Source organism: Pelobates fuscus, chromosome 3 (assembly GCF_036172605.1).
Source record: "Pelobates fuscus isolate aPelFus1 chromosome 3, aPelFus1.pri, whole genome shotgun sequence".
NCBI classification, from domain to species: domain Eukaryota; kingdom Metazoa; phylum Chordata; class Amphibia; order Anura; family Pelobatidae; genus Pelobates; species Pelobates fuscus.
In genome coordinates, this window is record NC_086319.1 from 202,140,928 (window position 1) to 202,160,722 (window position 19,795).

The 19,795-nt window shown below is 40.7% G+C and overlaps 1 protein-coding gene across 1 annotated transcript in view; it reads right to left on the minus strand.

Annotated features, from left to right (window-relative positions):
- LOC134601001 (leukotriene C4 synthase-like) overlaps positions 1 to 8,201 on the minus strand; it is a 52,397-nt gene extending 44,196 nt beyond the window's left edge. The window contains exons 1-2 of the mRNA XM_063445412.1: positions 8,131 to 8,201; positions 6,170 to 6,293 (exon numbers count right to left, since the gene is read on the minus strand). Coding sequence (XP_063301482.1) covers positions 6,170 to 6,227 — 58 coding nt within the window. The 5' untranslated portion in view covers positions 6,228 to 6,293; positions 8,131 to 8,201. The remainder of the gene's footprint in view (positions 1 to 6,169; positions 6,294 to 8,130) is intronic.
- Positions 8,202 to 19,795: the final 11,594 nt, after the last annotated feature.

Below are 19,795 nucleotides of genomic sequence, written 5' to 3' on the forward strand. Positions count from 1 at the left end.
AACCTCCTCTTTTTTTTTTTTTTTGACTCCCAGAGAAGAAACATGTGTGGCAGAATAAAAACAAACAAACATACTTTTATTCCCTTTATTCGGCTGTCCGTATAACAAACCCCCTCGCTGTGTGGCTGTAACGGATTCATCTGCACATAGAAATGTTTATGATAGTATTTACCGTCCTGACAGGATTAGTTGTGCCCATCTGCAACCATGTGCCCGGATACCTGATAAACCCAGCATGTCTAGGGATGCCGGCCGCTGCGAATCTATGTCACTTTATAGCCCCATGACCGCCCACGTTGATGATGATGTTGGCGTGCGTGAGATGTCACGCGTGCAATCGTTCTGGAGAAAAGGTGGGTCACATCGGAATAACAGGAGGGTTATTTAAACTAATTTTTACATTCTCTCATTGCCCTGTCGTGCTTTCTGCCTGTTGGTAATCCAAGAGTGCGTTCCTGATCTTGATATTTTGGTATTTGACTTTGGCTCTGTTCTGACTTCCCTGATTTCTGGTATCCTTGACTTCTGTCTTTTCCTCATCGCTGTTTCCCATTCTGTGTCCCTGACCTCGGCAAGTATGCTGACTATTCTTTGGTACGTAAAGTCTGGCCATTCTAAGGCCCCGTAACACGTTACCTTTTAATCCTAGGTGTGACACAATCCTGACAGGGGCCCCTTGTTCGCACTTTATAATCACAGACCACCCCAGGCTGTTAACCACATATTTGTTATTAGTACACATGCTTTCCCTGTGTGGCTGCCATTTGTACGTGTTCAAACAATTGACAGCCATTTTGTCTCCTGAACGAGGGCAGCGGTACATGGTCAACAATGGCGTAGAACTATTTTCAGATACGCAAACACCCAGGAAACTGGTACTGCTGCCCATGCAACTTCACGAACAGTCAGAACTTCATTCGGGAGGTATAAACTACCGAAAAGGGGGAGCATTTGTATCCTAACAGTCAGGGAATGGATTCATCAGTGTTTGCGTGAGAACCCTTAAAAGATGACCAGTTGTTACCTTGTTTTCTGTGGAACGGTTTTGGGGCATCACCTTGAGGCCGACCGGTCAAAACTTCATTCTAATGGCGTTCCCAAACAAACGAAGGGATCTGAGTGATATTTAGGCAAAGTGTGCGCTCAGATCCAAGCTATTCAGTGATATGACTTTCATGGGATTCTGAAGTGATTAAAATGTATTTTAGGGGTCTTTTCAAATATTGTAGAATTTCTGTATCTTAGAAATAATTAAGTTATAGCTTTTTCTCACGCAATTATCTCTCAGGCACAGAGGATCCTGGGAAGAAAAGCCCTGTAATTTTGCCTGAGAAACTCCTTGCTAGGGGCAATGTATAAAAGCCGTGTGTGGCAGGAATAAAACTGTCGTCCAGGAGGTGGGATATTTATTTTGTGTTTTTCTTGTTCCTGATTATAATCTGGTGGATCCAGCGGAGAAAAGTCCCTGCTAGGACTAGGGCTCCACTACAATGTGTTAGCTACATCTCCTATCACTGCTGATTATTATGGTGGGCATGCCATGTTCTTAATATAGCAATAAAACTGCACTACAAGGATACTCATTCTCCAAATACCTTTTCATTTTATCCTAAGTTCTTTCAAGTGCGATATTGCTATTTTTGTAGGGACAGAGTCTTTGCATTGAAACCTCTACATTAAGATGTAGTAGTGTAACCTCCAAGGCAACTTGGGACCCAGACCGTACCACCCCTTTTGTTCCAAGAACTGTGGACTCACGGCCTCTCACCCCGTAACACAACATGGGGCCCACAGCGCTCTCCAGGACCGGAAGATCGCCGGGAACACAACCACGGGTCAAGATGACAACTAAATATCCCAATCATTGATAATGTTCCCTTTGTTTACAAAGTACTTTAATGTTTTTTTCAGTTAACCCCCCCCCCCACCACCCTAGCTCTCTAGGTTAAGGGCAACATGCACCAAGGCCTAAAGCTCTACCCATCGTAAAGGCTTGTACGAACATATGGGGCCACTCACGTAACCTTACACCGAACACCGGGAGTTTCCCTTAAGGAGTCACACTCCCACAGCCCCAGGGGCCAAATCACTTGACCAACCCCACACACGCTCCCATCCCAAAGGAACACTGACACACACACACACCAGCCAACAAACAGCAGCGCAAAACTTACAAGTGTAAGGACGACCCCCCCCCCCACACACATTCACTAAGTAAGAGGGCTACACCAAGATGCATTTTACAGACCTACCATAACGGCACCCGGATTTGAGCTTGCTTCCACATGACACCACCCTAAAACAAAAAGCAAACACTCAACCATATCTTGCCCGTCTGATAGATGGAACCACTCAATCGATAGCAACAGGCCGCTTTCACCTATCTATCACCATATCACTACTGTAACATGCTAATCTGTTTTCCCTTCTTGTTGAACTCAATGTTACTACAATGTTATGCCTTATATTACAAAAATGGGCGAAGAAACTGAATGCCATATAATGATACGTAACCACAGACCTCAACACTTAATCCATGTGTGCATTTATCTTGTCAACCGATACTCATGTGATGCTGTTCTGGCTTCGCAGGAGACCTATGTATACTAACACAAAACAAAATAAAGGATTTTTTTTAAAAAAGTAGTAGTGTTGATACTTAAGAGTGTCTGTATAATTCACAAAAAGCAGTTTTGTGATTTCAAATTTAAGCTGAAATTGGCAAGCTGCTCACAAATACCTGAAATTTAGATATTTTTTTCAAATAGGTTATAGACATATTTATTATTTAGCCTGATGTGTTTTCACTCTGTACACTCACATCTAATGAAGATAACTGCACGAATGTTGTAGAAATGCTTTTGTATATGTATTATGCATGTACAAAATCGAGTGTGTGTCTACAAGTAAGGAAAATACCAACTGGCGTACATTGCCTATGTATGTGTAAATCCACTGGGAAATAGATGAAAAGCAGAAATGCAATACTTGTAAAGAGAATGGAAGGTCTGCAAGCTTCTGCCTAGCAGGCAAATACAAATTTATGGCCTTGATTTGCACACAAATTTCATAGATCTGTGTGTGTATAGCCCTAATTACACAGCTCACATGCGACAATATATGGGTTTGATAGATGGAGTCACTAGGTGTGACATGATATATCCCTGAAAGTCCCATCAGTAGGACCTAGACAGCATGAGGAAGCATTCACAAATGTAAGTGTGCCTAAAGTGATCAACAGTATTTGTGATGAATCTCACCATATGACCACTTGCAAATATCTCTACATCAAACATAATCTGGAAGATTATTCCTAGATATTCCTGTCTCCCAAGAAACGTCATATGATCAAGTTCAGCCCTGGATAGCGAAGATATGTTTGGCAATCATCCTCAGCACAAATCCACACCACACGTTCTACTGTTATTACATAATGCAAATGGTCACTTTAGGTACTATAACCATTTCATCTCATTAATGAATTATTTATAGTGCTTAGTTTCCACTGGCACTGTCCTCCCATTCAGTGCTAAACCATTCTATAGCAGTTTTACACTTAATATGGGTCCCTGGCTGCCCACAGCTCGACCTCCACTGCCTAAGGCAGATGTGACTCTCACATCCTTCTAGCCATACCAATTCATACCAAAAGTGGGCACTGTGACAGGCTGGAAGCAGTCAACTGATTTTCTTAGCCAATCACAGACATCACCTGACACTCTCAACTGATTGACTCATTTAGCATTAAAACAGTTTGAACACTGAATTTAAGGATGGTGCCAGGGGATTCCAGACACTATAACCACTTCAATGAGTTGAAGCAGTTAGTGTCAATTTTAGGGTAGGTTTTGTCTCCTAATCATTTTGTAATCTTTTCCCTTTCTCAAATCTCTTTAGTTTTTCCAAAAGAAAAAAAAATAATAATCATGTTTATGCATCGTAACCCATATCTCCCCTCCCCCCCTCCCCTGATTTTGTATCCCTTCTTCCCCTTTTGTGAAACACAATTTCAATCAAAATGAAATAAAAAAAGATAACTATATTCATTTTTAACTTTACAGTGCTTCCTTTCCTACAAAATCCAGCACCAAGACAGAATTCTCTCTGCAGCCTGATTCACCTAAATTTGCATGAAATGCGAGGCCAAAATGCTGGCATTATATTTCAATAGATCACAGATCATGTTTTGTATCCTGTATATCCACACTTATTTTCAATCTTTTCTCAGTGTGGCACACAGGTTTTAAAGGGTTACTCAAACCACAATGACCACTTCTGCTTTTAGAAATTGCCATGGTGGTAGTGCTTGAAATGCTGTACATACAGAGAAATTATCATTTTTACATGATAACTGAACAAGTTGCATCCCAGCCACACTTAGTGACTCCTCTTGCAAGGGGAAGCTGTAATCTTCTCACCCACCCATCATCCCTGCTTTCATAGCAATTGCTTTTGTTTGTTGGTTTGTTTTTTTAATTCCCTTCCTGCCCTGACCATTCGGCTCACAGAGCATGCTCTGAGAAGTATTTAATTGGACCACATGCAGACAGCAGTGACGTCGACACAGTGGCAGATCCAGAGCCTGATCTCGGGAGGGGCACTTGTAGATTATTTAAAGAAAGAATCCATGCACAATAACCACTACAGCTCTGTGTAGTGGTTATGGTGCCAGGAGTGCTGGGACCCCCTCCCAGAGTAAGTAGTCAAACAGCAAACAGTTAAGAACAGTTTGACAACTTACCTGGGGTTAACTTGGATATGGGGCTGTAGTGTGTGTGAGTGGTGTAATGTGTGAGGGGTGCAGTACGTGTGTGTGTGGGGGGGGGTGTATTGTGTAAATGTGTTGGGTGTGTGGGACAATGTGTGTATGGGGGGGGTAGTGCGTGTGGGGCAATGTGGGACAATGTGTGTATGGCGGGCTGTGTATGTATGGGGGGAATGTGTGTGAATGTGTATGGTGTGTGTGGGGGTAGTGTATGTGTGTGTGGGGCAATATGTGTATGGGGGCAGTGTGTGTATAAGGGGCAGTGTGTGAATGTGTATGGTGTGTGTGGGAGCAGTGTGTGTATGGGGGGCTGTGTATGTGTGTGTATGGGTGTGGGTGTGTGTATGGGTGGGCAGTGAATATTTGTGGGGGGGCAGTGTATGGGTGTGTGGGGCAGTGTGTGTGTTGGGGGGGCAATGTGTGGTGAGGAGGGAAGGGGGGCTTTTTTAATAAAAATAAATAAATTTATGTCTCCCCTCCCTTCTTACCTTTGCTGAGGGAGGAGGAGTGCATTTCTCGGTCCCTGGTGGTCCGGTGGGGAATCCCTGGTGGTCCCAGTGGTGAGAATGAACTCTAGCCCGCAGCTCCAGGGCTAGAGGTCCCTCTCGCAACATCCAGAGCATTGCCTTGATAACCACTGCAACGCTCCGTGCTCGCGAGAGTAGGACCCGTAGGAGCTGCAGGCTGAGCTCACGGGTCCTCTCTCCCTCCCTCCCCTGCCGGCTGCCAACACGGTGCCTGCAGACCGAGGAGGGAGATCTCTGATCTCCTCTCCGGTTTGTGAAGGCACATTGCAGGGCTGGCACTTGGATAGCGCTAGCCCTGCATTGACCGGCAGGGGAGAGTCTTGGGGGTGCAATTGCCCTGTTGCGCCACCCCTCCCATATCTGCCAGTGCATCGACAGAGGTGTGGAAACCAGCACTGAGAGTAAGTTTGCTCTTCCTTTGCAACACCATAAAGGGGAGAGGGCGAGTTAATAATGCCAAATAGGGTCTTGTAAACGTAATGGCATTATTTACAAAGGTCAGTGTAACCCTTTAACTTTTTATAATTACTTAGTCAACCAACAAACTACACTTCACCGGCTAGTCACACTATATTTACTTATAAAATATTTAACCAGGAAGGATACATTGATATTTCTCTTGTTTTCAAGTATGTCTTGGTCCCATAAACATTGCATTGATACAATAGGGTACAGTATAATATTAAAAATACAAAAACAATATTAAAACACAACACTTATAAACATTTAACATAGGTAAGAAATATATAATCAACCATGACAGGTGCATTCAGTTTTGAGATATGTAGATATTATATAAAGATAGATATTGTGGGTTTTAGGGATTTTTTTTTTTTTTGCTGAAAATGTCCAAGCATTCTGCTTGTTACGAACTCACCTTGTTCCAAAACAGCTGCCACTGTAACAAAAGCCAAGAGAGCAATCTGGTCATGCATTGTGGATCCGGTATTCTCTGACTGGATTACCGAATGGTGGAGGAAAGTCTGCAGTCTTCTTCAAGCCTGAAGAAATAATAATAATAACAAATTATTTAACCAGGAACGGTACATTCAGATTACTCTGGTTTCCAAGTACGTCCTGGGGTTGTTACCATAGCCCAATATCCAGGGGGATGCATATATTTGTGTTTTTTGTCACTGTAAAGATTTGACCACATCACATAATGGTTTATATTAGTGTTGTTAAGCTGATTATATATATATATATATATATATATATATATATATATATATATATATATATATAATTTATATATATTTGAGTTCTGTGTGTTGGGGGAATATATATATATATATAGCTAGCCTGTAGTGAGATTTTAGATAATGGTCTGCTTATTCACCCGTTGCCCTTGCTGTTTGTATTTTTAACTTTGGATACTCAATGATTTTTACTTATTTAAAGGCTACTCCGTAATTTGCTGAGTGTAGTCTGTATTGATGCTATCTTTAAACTCTCTTTATAGCATTTGTAGAGGGTATGGTCTAAGTCACAACTAGCTACTCATCCTCCTTGCTTATCTATAGTGTATGTAGAGGGTAGTTTCATATTTCTTTTTTCCCTAGAGATCATAGTTGTTCTAGTGAGCTATACAGCAGCAGAGTGCAGTCTATATAGTCTGTAATATAACAGCAGAGATCAGTACATATAGTCTATAACATAACAGCAGAGAGCAGTCTATATAGTGTGTTTAACAGCAGTGAGCAGTATTCTTACACACACTATATAGACTGCTCTCTGCTGCTACACACATTATATAGACGGCTCTCTGCTGCTACACACACTATATAGACTGCTCTCTGCTGCTACACACACTATATAGACTGCTCTCTGCTGCTATACACACTATATAGACTGCTCTCTGCAGCTATACACAATATATATAGACTGCTTTCTGCTGCTATACACACTATATAGACTGCTTTCTGCTGCTATACACACTATATAGACTGCTTTCTGCTGCTATACACACTATATAGACTACTCTCTGCTGCTATACACACTATATAGACTGCTTTCTGCTGCTATACACACTATATAGACTGCTTTCTGCTGCTATACACACTATATAGACTGCTCTCTGCTGCTACACACACTATATAGCCTGCTTTCTGCTGCTATACACACTATATAGACTGGTCTTTGCTGCTACACACACTATATAGACTGCTTTCTGCTGCTATACATACTATATAGACTGCGCTCTGCTGCTATACACACTATATAGACTGCTCTCTGCTGCTATACACACTATATAGACTGCTCTCTGCTGCTATACACACTATATAGACTGCTCTCTGCTGCTATACACACTATATAGACTGCTCTCTGCTGCTATACACACTATATAGACTGCTCTCTGCTGCTACACACACTATATAGACTGCTCTCTGCTGCTACACACACTATATAGACTGCTCTCTGCTGCTACACACACTATATAGACTGCTCTCTGCTGCTACACACACTATATAGACTGCTCTCTGCTGCTATACACACTATATAGACTGCTCTCTGCTGCTATACACACTATATAGACTGCTTTCTGCTGCTATACACACTATATATACTGCTCTCTGCTGCTATACACACTATATAGACTGCTTTCTGCTGCTACACACACTATATAGACTGCTTTCTGCTGCTACACACACTATATAGACTGCTTTCTGCTTCTACACACACTATATAGACTGCTTTCTGCTGCTACACACACTATATAGACTGCTTTCTGAGGCTATACACACTATATAGACTGCTTTGTTTTGCTATACGGTGAGGCTGCTTAGAACATTGTAAATTCAATCCAAAGCCTCTTCCCATGCTGTGCACCCCATTTACCTGTCACTGTCAGCAGCCTGGCGATCCCTCCTGACAGAGAGTCCGAGCTGGGTCTCATATAGCAGCACTGACTGTGTGCTCGGCGCCGCCCCCTAGCTCTGCTCACACCCATCTTCCCAGGATAGAGCTGTGTGATATATCATGGCTGTGTGATAGATCAAGGGCCACGCCTTGGGGGCCCCGGCAACAAATATATTCAATAGAGTGCTATAAATGCAGTACATGAACAAGGGAGAACTATGTCTTAATATTAGAAATATTCTGAAGTTAGTCTAATAGTTACAAGGTTTAACTGCAGCTATAGGGAGAGCTAGTTTTATCTAATATACGTGCAATATGGTTTTGGATTAACTACAATTAATGTTTAGTGAATTAATAGACAGTTATGAGCAAATATATTTATTTTTACATATTAAAGGGGCTTTGTTCCTGATCCTCATTCTTGTTCCCGCTTCCTGGTCCCTGATTCACAGTCATACTTCTCGGCTTCTGACCTTTGGCTTTGACCCTGACCACACTTCTTTGCTGCCATCCCTGGTCATCGCTTTTTGCCTGCTTTTTCTGGATTCTTCACTTTCTCTGTAAATAATGGATCTCCCAGGTTCCCGTCTCACCAGGAGTCAAAAAGTGTGGGAACTCACCCAAGATCCATGCGGGGCTGTGTGTCGTTAGTATTATTTATGTGCTATGTCTGGAGATGTGGGGGCTTCCCTGGGTTCCAGGGGAGCCCAGGCTGTGGTAGACTGTGGGCTTCACTCCTCCAAAGCAGTTTCCCTGTCACAAGCGCTAGGAGGAAGTGATCTGAGATCGCAGAGCTTTACATTTATTTAAAGGGGATATTTTTGAGAAGTAATTGACCTTCAGAATATTAACAGAGGTGAAAGAAGCCATTTAAGCTTACAATCTGTGAGGATTTAAGGGAGGTGGATATATCTTATCATGCTTCTTGCCCTGGGACACTAACTGGTGAGGTGATCTGACCGGGAAACAAACCCGGTTTCCGATACTAAGGCATTACCACCACTCTTCCCAGCCAATATATACCAGATGAAGTCCCACTGTGACTCCTGTTAGGACAGTTCCAAGGAGATCCTCCTATCTCCCCAGCCAGTTTGGGTCTGGCAGCTTTCCTTGTTGTGTAAAGGCACCTGGGGTGCCATAGGTTGCTAATCGCTGGAAAAGTTCCACAGAACTAAAGCAATTTTCCCCATGGAACAACTTGTACCAATTCCCTCTGACAATCACCAGAGATTAGCTGAATCTTATTTCTTGTCCACTACTACTTTCCTTCAAGTTACATAATTATCATAAAAACTGCATTGCAATGTCATTTGACTTACACCTATGCAACTGTTACTCTATTACATTTTTCTTTATACAATAATAGATTATAAAATATAAATAAGCACAAGACATAGTTGTCCCTTTGACACCTCTTGGTATCCCCACATATTACTGATCCTGCAGATATGTATTGTAATATAGCACCGAAAACTCCTAAAGAAGACAGCCACTTATTCCTAAAAAGCTGGCTACCAAAAATATTCCACATTGTGATAATTTCAGACATGTGCCATTTCTACACCACCTTACAAACTGTATGTGTTTACAGCTGCCACGGTAATATTTCCACATCACTACTGAAATCAATATGATAAATAAATAAATAAATAAATAAATAAATGATGCACATGAATGAGTTAATCACCTCTTCCTCAATACAAGTGTAATAAGTCTATATGACAGGATGGCACAGGCTATAAAAATATTCTCCTAGAAATTGCATTGATTTTCATTAGCATTTAAAAGAGTCCTATGTCTACAAGAAGAAGCATTCCTAAGCAACCTATGGCTGTCTGGCTGGCAGTGATGGGAGTTGTGTTCCAGCTCTCTAACAGTCTTTATAATAGTAAAATATAGTAAGCACCTTTAGTAAGGCTACGGCATGAAAGAATGCAGATGGGTTGTCCAGAAGAATCCGCTCTTTCAACAGGTTACTCCCATAGGTAAAATAATAGGAGTCCCCTCCGGGCTGCAGGCCAGCAGTGCTTGCGGTCACCATGTATTTGGCTGCTCACACAGTGAGGTACAGGATGCCCATCCGGTACAGCAATACTTAGAATTCAACAAAATTTGTCCGTAGCTTATCATCCCCAATCAAATGGCCAAACTGAATGAACCTATCAAATCTACCAAACCCTGTAATAGTACCTTTGCTGCTACACTTCATACTTACAGGCTGTTTCTGCTTCCAACCGCTGAGTTCTGCTAAAATAACCACGTTCACCAATTCACGAAATATACTCCAAACCTCCCATGTCTCACAACCATCCCTGAATTCTATCACCGATTGAACACTTTGAGACAACACAGAAAACTGTTACAAAGTACCTTAAGAAAAACACAACAATTCTATAAGAGACATGGTGACAATAAAAGGTCCCTGGAGCCACTCTATGTGCCAGGTAACAAAGTCTGGCTGTTCACACACAACTTGAATTTTTGCTGTCCTTCCAAGAAGCTAGGACCACGCTACATTGGTCTTATCAGGATAAGCAAGGAAATAATTTTAATCTACAGGTCTGCTTTCGTGTTCATAGACCTAGTCACTACTCAAGAAGGGTTTTGTTGCTTTATAACTGGTATGTGCATTAGGTATCAGGTACTAGTTCTCAAGTCATAGCTGGGGGGACATTATGCTGTATATGTTAACTCGGTATTTGTCATTTTGATCTCTAGGTCTGATTTCATGGTTCAGAGACCTAGAAAGAGGTCAAGAGTGTTGTGTTTCCTACCATTGGTACGTGAATTATATGTAACAGTTATACGTTTCGTTACTCAGACATAGTACTGCGACTCAGTGTACAGGAACATAAATGTATGCTGGGTACAACGGTACCGAGCAGACATTTAGGAAACTACTATAACTTATTCTGACATGTGTTACAGACTCAAGGCTACAAGTTCAGACAATCTTGGAGTGTCAAGGTCATAGATTTTATGGGATAAACCAGAACTAGTGTTGATCCACCACCTAAAGGTCATAGGTGGGTAGATCATAGTGGATTCAAACACTACGGTCGTGGGGGATATTCAACAGGTTTGAGTGTCACTACAAACTTACATACGTATCCTCTTCCTTCTATTCTGTCATCCACCATCTTGGTTTAGGCCTCCCTCCTTAGCAGGATCTCAGAATACCACAGAGCAAAGCCAAGCACACATTGTCCATACAGGTTCGTTGCTCCTGCTTCCTTAGTTAAGGGTAAAAGTATAGGGAACCAACCAAGAGACGATGGGGTATGGTCACCTAGGTGTTTCTCCCAGGCACATTCTGCCATAGAGATAGAGGTCCTGTGAGGCCAACACCCATCCTCCACAAAAGAGGTTATACGCCCCATGGGCCAAACCATAGCTAGCCGCCTCGCTTGTTGCATATTAAGGGCCTCACTTGACACAACCTCTCCCCAGTCAATTGAGTCATTCCCTGTAAGGCCAGCAACCAGCAGGTTACCCCCTCGCACCAACCATAGGTAGAGACGATCAAGCCACTTGGCAACTAGTAGGGACTCACTTGTCACCAGTCTAACTAAGTTTTTCGCCATTTTGGCACTAGCTAAATACCTGTATACATCCTTATGCTAAGTTCATGATTCCTATATATTTCAGTAGGCCCCAAGTACCAGAAGATGGAGATAATATTTCAATCCCTAGCACTCCAGCCAGGACTGCCACCCCCACACGCAAGGGGGGCACTGGTAGCCCATCCTCAATTAGATCATGGACTATCCCACGTATCACGGCCGAACTACGCAGGAGCAGCATCCCCTTTCCAGCTACTGCCCGGAAAGCAGAACTATTTAGGCTGATGCTAGCCAATTCTGACAACACAGACGCGAGGGAAGGCATGAGTGGCACGAGCAACATCAACCTACATACCATAATTGCCTCTTTTAGTGTCATCCATGGGACAGATTAACGATAGGCTGGAGAGACTGGAAGCCCGCAGCTTTCCAGTTGCGACACCAGAGCCTCCCTTAGCCGAAATTACGGGCATTTCCCAGTCCCAATCCGGTAATAATACGCCCACCACCTTAGGGTCTCAAGGCCCATAAGGTACCGGCAAACCTCAAGAAAGACATCCTGGAGGGCAAATATGTTAATCTCGTCTAGCTTCTCATTGCCTCCCAGGATGTCGTAGAGCAAGCATGTCAAACCCGCGGGCCCATGGGCCACATGTGGCCCACAAGGACCATCTTTGCGGCCCAGCGAGCCGCGAATGCATGCTGGTGTTATAGCAGAGTAGGCACCTGCTTTCCCCATATTGCAGGTGCCTACTCTGCTAACATTTACCCGGCCGGGAAGTAGGGCTGCGAGGGAGCTCAGCCTTCTAGCTCCTCACTGAACTGAAGTGAACGTATCATGCTTTTCTTTAATAATACTTCTTTAATAATACTTGTTTATTACCAAAAACTGTTTTTAATTGTGTTTGACACGATTAGACATAATATGTGATGAATATTGTGGATGGATATGATTGTAAGTTATAGTGGATTTTTTAAATTTATTTCACTTAGCACTTTATTTACACATTTGCATGTTAGCACTTTAAAATCACTATGTTTGTATTTTCAAGGATGTTACCAAAATATCTAGTGAAAAAGTCCTTCCTATATTTGTATATTTGCACTTATTGTACCATTTGCACTTATCACTTTAAATATGGTACAGACAGTAGTCCATCAATATTCTCATGTGCACTTTGTCTATTATTATATATTCCTTTTGTTCAAGTTTTACAGTTGGCATAATATAATAATGCCACTAAACATGTTCCTTATCCCCTTCAGTTTGAGATATATAGGTCGGGGATATTTGTTGATAGTATCACTATGGTGATGGATAGTCACATGTATGGCTCACGCCAGGACGTACCACTGCCGGCATGGTGGGCAGGGCACGCAAGTGTGTGCGCGCGCATACCCGAAAGCCGCAATGGTCCCGATGGGCAGTGACTGACAAAAAACAACTGGGTGAGTTGTTTTATCAATTATATCAGTATATAAGAGTTGCCTGTATGCATTATAAATGTTGTTCTGCTATTTAGACCCTGAGGAAAGTCCCGAGCTGGGACTGAAACGTTGGTCTTTTTAAATATGTCTCAATATTTTTTTATTTATTTTTTTAAATCCAGTGAGCAGCCATCCTTTACTGCTATCTGTGTCTGCTGGAGCTTTGGCGTATGTACCCGATATTGGAGCTATTTAAAGCGTGAGTGCAGTTTTTTTTTCTATTTTTTATATATATATATATATATATATATATATATATAGATACACACACACACGTATATATATAATAATTCTACGTATATATTTATGTAATAATTTTACATAATTAGGTCATTTTATTAATTACAATTTGCGGGGCCTGCCTTACAACCCAGGCCAAAAGTCCAGGGAATTTAATTTGCTAGCACTATATTTAACCCTGTAACTTTCCAAGACACCATAAAACCTGTACATGGGGGTACTGTTTTACTTGGAAGACTTCACTGAACACAAATATTAGTGTTTCAAAACAGTAAAATGTATTACAACAACGATATCGTCAGTGAAAGTGAAATCTTTTGCATTTTTCACACACAAATGGCACTTACATGGACGATATAATTGTTGTTTTACTGTTTTGAACCACTAATATTTGTGTTCAGCAAAGTCTCCCGAGTATAACAGTACCCCTCATGTACAGGTTTTATGTTTTTTTCAAAAGTTACAGAGTCAAATATAAGGCTTACGTTTAAGTTTATTCACATTCAAATTCGCCAGGTTGGTTATGTTGCCTTTGGGACCGTACGGTAGCCGAGGAATGAAAATTACCTCCATGATGGCATACCATTTGCAATAGTAGACAACCCAAGGTATTGCAAATTGGGTATGTCCAGTAGTGATGTACCGAACTGTTCCCCAGCGAACACGGCGGGTGAACACATGCGCGGTTCGATCCGCCCCCTATTCGTCATCATTGAGTAAACTTTGACCCTGTGCCTCACGGTCAGCAGACACATTCCAGGAAATTAGCAGCAGACCCTCCCTTCCAGACACTCCCACCTCCTGTACAGCATCCATTTTAGATTCATTCTGAAGCTGCATGCTTACTGAGAGGAGGGAAAGTGTAGCTGCTGCTCATTTGATAGGGACATTGATAGCTAGGCTAGGGTATTCAGTGTCCACTTCAATCCTGAAGGACTCATCTGATCTCTGCTGTAAGAACAGCACCCCAAAAAGCCCTTTTTAGGGCTAGAACATCAGTCTGCTTTTTTTTTTTTTTTTCTGTGTAATGTTATTGCAGTTGCCTGCCTGCCAGCTTCTGTGTCCGGCTCACAGTGGATACTGTGCCCACTTGGCCAGTGCCACCACTCATATCTGGTGTCACAATAGCTTAAGCTTGCATTTAAAAACAAAAAATTTTTTTTCACTGTAATAGATTGAATAGCAGTTAGTTGTCTGCAAGCGTCTGGGTGTCAGGCCTTCAGCGTGTACTCTGCCAACCTCTGCCAGTGTACTTTGCCACTCATATCTGGTGTCACTATAGCGTGCCTTTAAAAAGAAAAAAAGTTTTTCACTGTAAGCTAATAGCAGTCAGTGTCCTTAAAGCGGGTGTCAGGCCTTCAGCGTGTGCTCTGCCAACCTCTGCAAGTGCACTTTGCCACTCATATCTGGTGTCACTATAGCGTGCCTTTAAAAAGAAAATAAGTTTTTCACTGTAAGCTAATAGCAGTCAGTGTCCTTAAAGCGGGTGTCAGGCCTTCAGCGTGTACTCTGCCAACTCTGCAAGTGCACTTTGCCACTCATATCTGGTGTCACTATAGCGTGCCTTTAAAAAGAAAAAATGTTTTTCACTGTAAGCTAATAGCAGTCAGTTCTGAAAGACAAAGTGATTTGCGCACACAAATGGGACAAGTGTGAGTTTTACCTCTTACATAGGATATTCTTGTGTGTTCACACTACATACAGTATGTATCACCTATAAACAGGTAAATAAAATACACATAGTGTAAACTGTAAAAGATAAATAATGTTTTAAAAGGGATGTATAACATCAAACTCACACTTTTCAGAGCCCATTTAAAGTTGGCTCTAGACTTATAGCGCTTTTCATCTCACTCTTGAGATATCCAGTATGGAAAGGTGTGTGTATCCACAGGAACTTGGAACTGGTAACTTGAAATGATGTCCCAAAACGTCCAAGGTAGGTGTGTAGTTAAAAAATGTTTTATTCCAAAAGTTTTTTTAAAATACAAAATAAATATATATACACAGTGAAAGATATATATATTAGCAGCACAACGCGTTTCAACCTTTCAATAGGTCTTTTTCAAGTGCATCTGATTTTCCAATGGGCTCTAAAGCCCTAATATATGCCAAACAATCAGTTAATTACCTTAATATGTGGGTTAGTTCCCACCCATGTCCAAACATGGTCACAGCCGGAAGTGTTATGCCACACTCAATATGGCTACATTTCCGTCTGTGCACTCCTGTTTCCAGCCCCCCCCAACATGTCCGATATTGCATTTATCATTGTTAGTCCGTATTCCTTCAATTTGTTGTTTATTCTTTCGGCCTCCGTTTCGCCGCGTCACTTCCGTTGGTGACGTCGTGATGCAGTCCGATACGTCACTTCCGGTTGTAGTTTTTCCGGTCTTTCATGATCTTCCATACGGTTTTAGTGCACAATTGTCCATCATTGAAAAGGGCAAAAATGCCAGTAGTTTATTATATATTTAATTTTAGTTTAATATTATACATAGATGAAGAAACGTATAAAAGGAGAGAAAAAAACATATTAATGTTGGAAAAAAAGGGAAGGGATTCATGTCTGGACATTAGTGGAGCATCTTAAAATTATAGATAATACATAGCAGGATGGGAAGAACATATCCCAGAATAATTCGTTAGGAAATGCCACCATTACATGGACACTACCCCCTCCATCCAAAAGTGCAATTTTGAAGAAAGGAGACATGCAGGAAATGTATATAAAATATATATGTACATATATTCCCTATTATAAAATACTATTAATCTCAAAGTCAATGTTAAGACCCAAGGGAGATAAGGTGCGTATTTCGAAAATCCACTTTACTTCTTGAGTGCTTAATTTTTTAGGGAGATCCCCTCCTCTCCAGTGGGAATTGATTTTATCTATAGCAAAAAAGGTTAAAAAACTAGGGTCTGAGCTGTGTTTTTCTAAAAAGTGCTTCGATACACTGTGGTTTATAAAGCCATTTTTGATATTCCTCACATGTTCACTTATCCGTACTTTTAGTGGCCTCGATGTTTTACCCACATATTGAAGGCCACATGTGCAGTTTAGTAGGTATATCACATTTTTTGAGTGACATGTGATCATGGGTTTAATTTTAAATTCTTTTTTAGTGTTAAAAGATTTAAAAGCTGTTACGTGCTTTTCTTTTTTGTCTGTATTCTTACACGCATTGCACATCCCACAGTGATAAAAACCTTGTTGTGCTTTTGACCAATTATTTAAAAAATTATCATTTTGAGGTGTAGGTTCTAAAAAGCTTCTGGTTAAAATTTGCTTTAAATTTCGCGCTCCTCTAAAAATAAATTTTGGTTTTGAACCTAAAAACTCATGTATCTCCTCATCCTGGCATAGGATGTTCCAATTTTTGTTAATAATTTTTTTGATCATCCCAACATTGCTAGAGTAGTCGAAAATAAAAGGGATCTGTTCTTTCCTATCAGTTGGCACATCACTTTTCCTCTTATACTTCAGAAGGGGGGACCTATTTAGTGCGGATATTTCCTGAATCTGAGTATCAAGGGCAGTCTTGTCATATCCCTTTTGTATAAACTGTTTCTTTAACAGGCAGGCCTGGTTTGCAAAATCCTGTTGTTTTGTGCAATTTCTGCGTAGCCTGAGAAATTGTCCCCTAGGGATATTTGACAGCCAAGGCTTGTGGTGGCAGCTGTCAATCTCAATATAACTATTGATATCGACTTGTTTAAAAAAAGTGCGAGTGGCTAAAACACCGTCACAAACATAAATATTGAGGTCTAAAAAGTCAATGCTTGTGTCACTCACACTTTTTGTTAAACGAATCCCCCAATCATTGTGATTGAGAGAATTAAAAAAAGTGCTAAAAAGGTCGCCAGATCCCTTCCAAATAATAAAAATGTCGTCTATATATCTTCGATATAGGACCAGGTTCGCACCGAAGCCATGCTCTTGGTAAATAAAAGTGTGTTCCCAAAACGCCATAAATAGGTTGGCATAGCTCGGTGCGAACCTGGTCCCCATGGCTGTACCTCTAATTTGTAAAAAGAAATCGTCTTTAAACCAAAAAAAATTATTGTCTAAAATCATCCGTATGCCATCTAAAATCAAATTGCGTTGAGTGATATTGTATTGGTTACACTTCTGTAGATAAAAATCAGTGGCCTCACACCCCTTCTCATGTTCGATAATGGTGTAGAGACTCGTTACATCGCATGTGATAAGGAGATAATCATCTTCCCATTTAAAATCGTTGAGGGTATTAAGTAAACTCATTGAATCCTGAAGATAGGATGGACATTTCTTCACCAAAGGCTGAAGATGGAAATCTATGTACTGGGACAAGGGTGATAGGATGGAGTTAATACCCGATATAATGGGGCGTCCCGGTGGGTTGATGGGATCTTTGTGCAGTTTTGGTAATACATATATCACCGGTATACGTGGGTGATCTGGAGATAAGAAAGATAATTCCCCTTTATTTAAGATACCTTCTTTTTCACCTCGGTCCAGGAAAATTTGGTATTTTTTCTTTATCTCTTGTGAAGGGTCTTTTTTCAATTTTTTATATGTATTAGTGTCCCCAAGTTGCTTTTCTATTTCCTTTAGATATTTTATTGTGTCCATTACGACCACCCCACCGCCTTTATCGGCCGGTTTTATAACTATCAGTGGATCGTCCTTTAATTCGTCTAAACTTTTTTTCTCCTCAAATGTCAAATTGAGACTATGTTTGGAAAGGGGTTTTATCTTATATATGTCTTCCAAACATGCCTTTTCAAAAACTTTCATCGAATCTGATTTAAGAAATGAGGGATAAAAATTCGATTTCTTTTTCAATTCTGTGTGTACAATACCCACACTATCCTCACTTGTTAAAAATGGTGTAATGGTCATACTAGGTTCTGATTCTTTCCTCTTAAAAAACTTTTTAAGGCATATTTTACGACTAAAACGATTAAGATCAACAAAAGTCTCAAATTTATTCAGAGGGCAGCTTGGCGCAAATTTAAAACCTTTGGTTAAAACCTTTATCTGTGCAGTGGTTAAAACTTTTTCGGATAAATTAAACACCTCTATATCATTACACGTTTCCTCCTTGCTCCTAACATGATTTCTCCCTCCTCTCCTTCCTCTTCTATTGCTCTGTTTCTTTTTTGAGGGGTACTTTTTGGGTGGTTTGTCCACCTTCCTCCTTTTTCTAAAAAAATGTTGTCAGACTCATCTTTATTACCTCTTAAAGGTTCAAACCTATTTTCTAGTGGGGTTTCAAAATACCTTGTCCTTCGGGGGGTAGTGTATTTCCTAGGGCTCTTTCTCCAGTTCTCCTGATTTTTCTGTCTCTCCCCATACTGGGGCCATTTTTTGGGGGTAATAGGTTTTTGAGCCTTCGCTGGTCTCTCCCTTAGTCTTTCATTTTTCCTAACTTGCATGTTTCCCTGGTATCTATCTCTCTCTTGAGTTTGGATTGGTCTTTCTTGTCTCTGGTTTGGGAATTTAACCGGGGATCTGTTATTTATTACCCTTGGGCCTCGTTTACTTTTCTCATATAGGTTCTGGTCTTTATGGTGATGAGGGTTCTTTCTTACTCGGTTGTTGGCGTAATCATCCATATCTCTTTGGAATTTGCGTTTCTTAGTTGCTACCAAAGAATTCTCAATCCTCTCAATATTATGTTTTACTTTTTCGGCTAAACTTTCAAAATCTTTGGTGCCCACAAAAGGTTCTAGGCGTGATTTGATTTCTTTAATTTGTTCATCTATTTCTATTAGATTTTCTTTTCTCTCATGGATAATTATATTTATCATGGTTATAGAAAAAGATTCTAGGGCCGACGTCCAGATTTTTAAAAAACTTTCTTTTTCCCTATTAAAAGTTGGGAATTTGGTAAACCTTAGGCCTCTGGGAGTAATTTCTTTCTCTAGGTATTTTTCTAAGGTAAAAATCTCCCATTTCACTTTTACCTCTCTAATCATTAATTTTTCTAATTGGTTTACCATTTCATCCAAATTATCACTAATTGTGATGTTAGGTTTAGCTTCTGAATTAATTTCCTCAAATCTTTTTAAAGCATAATTTTCCCAATTTTGTCTTAGTTGGAATAGGGACATATTGTCTGAGGTGTATAAAGCAGCCGTCCTTAGAAAGTGACACAAACAGTACAAAATTTTAAAACAGAGAAAGGACACAAATGGCGCTAGATTGATAAGATCTGGTGCAGCAAAAATCACCAAAGTGTAATGTCACCACTTACACTAAAATGTGATATATTCTGAAAGACAAAGTGATTTGCGCACACAAATGGGACAAGTGTGAGTTTTACCTCTTACATAGGATATTCTTGTGTGTTCACACTACATAC